Here is a 2159-nt window from a genome sequence, read left to right as displayed (position 1 = left end):
GTAAATTTTCTATTCAATCCTTACAAAAGTAGAGAAATCAAAATTCTATTGAATCAAAACGTAGCACGCAAAAGAAATCAAGGTCGACCGAGAGCATAAACACTGAACATACAATCTATATGTTTATATTAACTGAAATTGAATAACAATTTTAAAGAAATCATATATATATATATATATATATATATGATATAATCTTCTTAGCGATCGAGAGCGTCAAAAGGCCCAGAGGGATCAAGTTGTTTGCACAAACCCAGATAAGTAAGATAAAGAACCCGATCTTTGGCACCTGTGCGATGATTCCGAGTGTGCTTACAGAAGTACTTCAACTGATCAAGCGTCAAACAATTAAGAAACCGTCCCAAAAGCAAGAAGAGCCAATTTATCTCCCTCTTCTTCTCCGCCACAACCGGCTTAACGGCGCCCTTCTGGTCGCAGTACATGCAGTCTGGAAATTCCGGGTTTTCCCACTCCTTCGGCGCCCGATCTTTCATGTCCGCCTTCTTATCCGCAATGAATTTCCACAGCTTGCCAAACTCCTCCGCTAGGTTGTACTCCAACTGGAACCGTTGCTGGCACTGCTTGCACTGCACCTCGCCGGCGATCGTCTCTATCTTTGCGGACAATAAGTAGTCGAGGTTTTGCACGGTGGCGCGGCGCGGAGTGGCCCACGGGAAGAGCACCGGGACGGTCTCGCTCTTCCCAGGACGGAGCGGCTGGGCGGCGTTGCGGCGAGTGCGAGCTGAAGACCGGGCTGGTTGGCGGGCCGAAGGCTGTTCCTGGACGGGACGTGGCGGCTGTGGCGGTGGCGGGGCAGGAGCGAAAGCCGGCAGAAAATTAAGGTTTTGCGATGGTTGATGATGATAGAGATATGGCTGCAGTTGTGGGTTTTGGAACAACTGGGCCTGCGGCTGCGGCAGCGGCGGTCGAGGGCGGCTGACCGGAGGAGAGAGCGTGAGAGCAAGGAAGTCTTCCTCGTCGATCAAATCTTGGTCGTTTGTCATTTTCTTGTGGTCTTTTTCGTTCATCATGATGGTGATGAGTAAAGCTAGGGTTTTCAAAGAAAGAAAAGAAAGGCGCAGATATTTTCCGTAGACAAGTACAGTCTTCAGATGCACTTTACATATTTATAGTCAAAAAATCAGTATTTTATTTAGGGCAATTATCCAATCAGTTGTTTTGTATAGTCGGTAGTTAGAGAGAGAGAGAGAGAGAGAGAGAGAGAGAGAGAGAGAGAGAGATTATGAATTGAAAATTCGAAATACAAATATGTGATAAAACATTCTATCTTTTAAACGACAAAGTGAGAGTTTAATAGATTTTATTATTATTATTATTATTATTATTATTATTTTTTTTTTTTTTTTTTTGTAAATACAAATTGAGAGATATTCTCTCAAGAATTTGGTCCTGATCTAACAACTTCACAATAAAACAAGTTATATTCAAAGTGATAATAAGAGTCCACAAAGCCGGAAAAAAAGAGCACACCTCTTAATAGTAGTAATAACTAATAATAATGAAACAAAAAAGAAAATACATAACGTTCCAAAGATTTACACGATCTATCTCCTATATTTTAGTCAGACTCATATACACTTATAGCTTAGCCATTATTTTTCCATTTTTTTAAAATCAGAAGTTTAATTAGATAAGGTTACGCATAATTAACTCGAAGAAAAAAAAAAAAAAAAAAAAAAAAAAAAAAAAAAAAACTTTCAAATCCAATTGGTATGAATTCGTATGTGTATACATTGCATATTCACAAATATGACCTTAACTAATTATGAAAATAAAGGATAGATGTAGATTCATTTAGGAGATCAGTCTCGACCTCCATTGATAGGTTCATTCGAGAGAACTGAACCTCTCAAGTATAAAAAAAAAATAATCATCCACACTTTTTTCAGATTCCATTGGCTTAAACAGAGAGATTGCAGCCTAAAAGTAAAGAACTAACAAGATGAAATGTTCAACAAAAGGATAACACCTAAAATATGGGAAAGTCCCATCATTCCTACAACTAACTATTGACTATGTAAAATAAATAAAATATAAATTATTGAAAGCAAAGATTTATTATTGTGACATTCCACCAAGCTTCTGAATCGACGCCCACGACGATCAACGTTTTTAACACTGACTCGGTGGTAGCGCTT

At 38.9% G+C, this 2159-nt stretch overlaps 1 protein-coding gene across 1 annotated transcript; it reads right to left on the bottom strand.

Moving 5' to 3' along the window:
- Window positions 1-200: 200 nt before the first annotated feature.
- LOC21405193 lies at window positions 201-1004 on the bottom strand. The gene has a single exon (XM_010091557.1). The coding sequence runs from the start codon at window positions 1002-1004 to the stop codon at window positions 201-203; it is 804 nt and encodes a 267-aa protein (XP_010089859.1).
- Window positions 1005-2159: the final 1155 nt, after the last annotated feature.

Source organism: Morus notabilis, unplaced genomic scaffold (genome assembly GCF_000414095.1).
Source record: "Morus notabilis unplaced genomic scaffold, ASM41409v2 Scaffold825, whole genome shotgun sequence".
Lineage (NCBI taxonomy): Eukaryota > Viridiplantae > Streptophyta > Magnoliopsida > Rosales > Moraceae > Morus > Morus notabilis.
The sequence above is the reverse complement of the archived record's forward strand: the minus strand, read 5'-3'. Positions and strand labels throughout refer to the sequence as shown.

What these genes read in the sequence shown, in the direction of transcription:
- LOC21405193 (XM_010091557.1), bottom strand. Translation starts at nt 1,004, where the DNA reads ATGACAAACGACCAAGATTTGATCGACGAGGAAGACTTCCTTGCTCTC.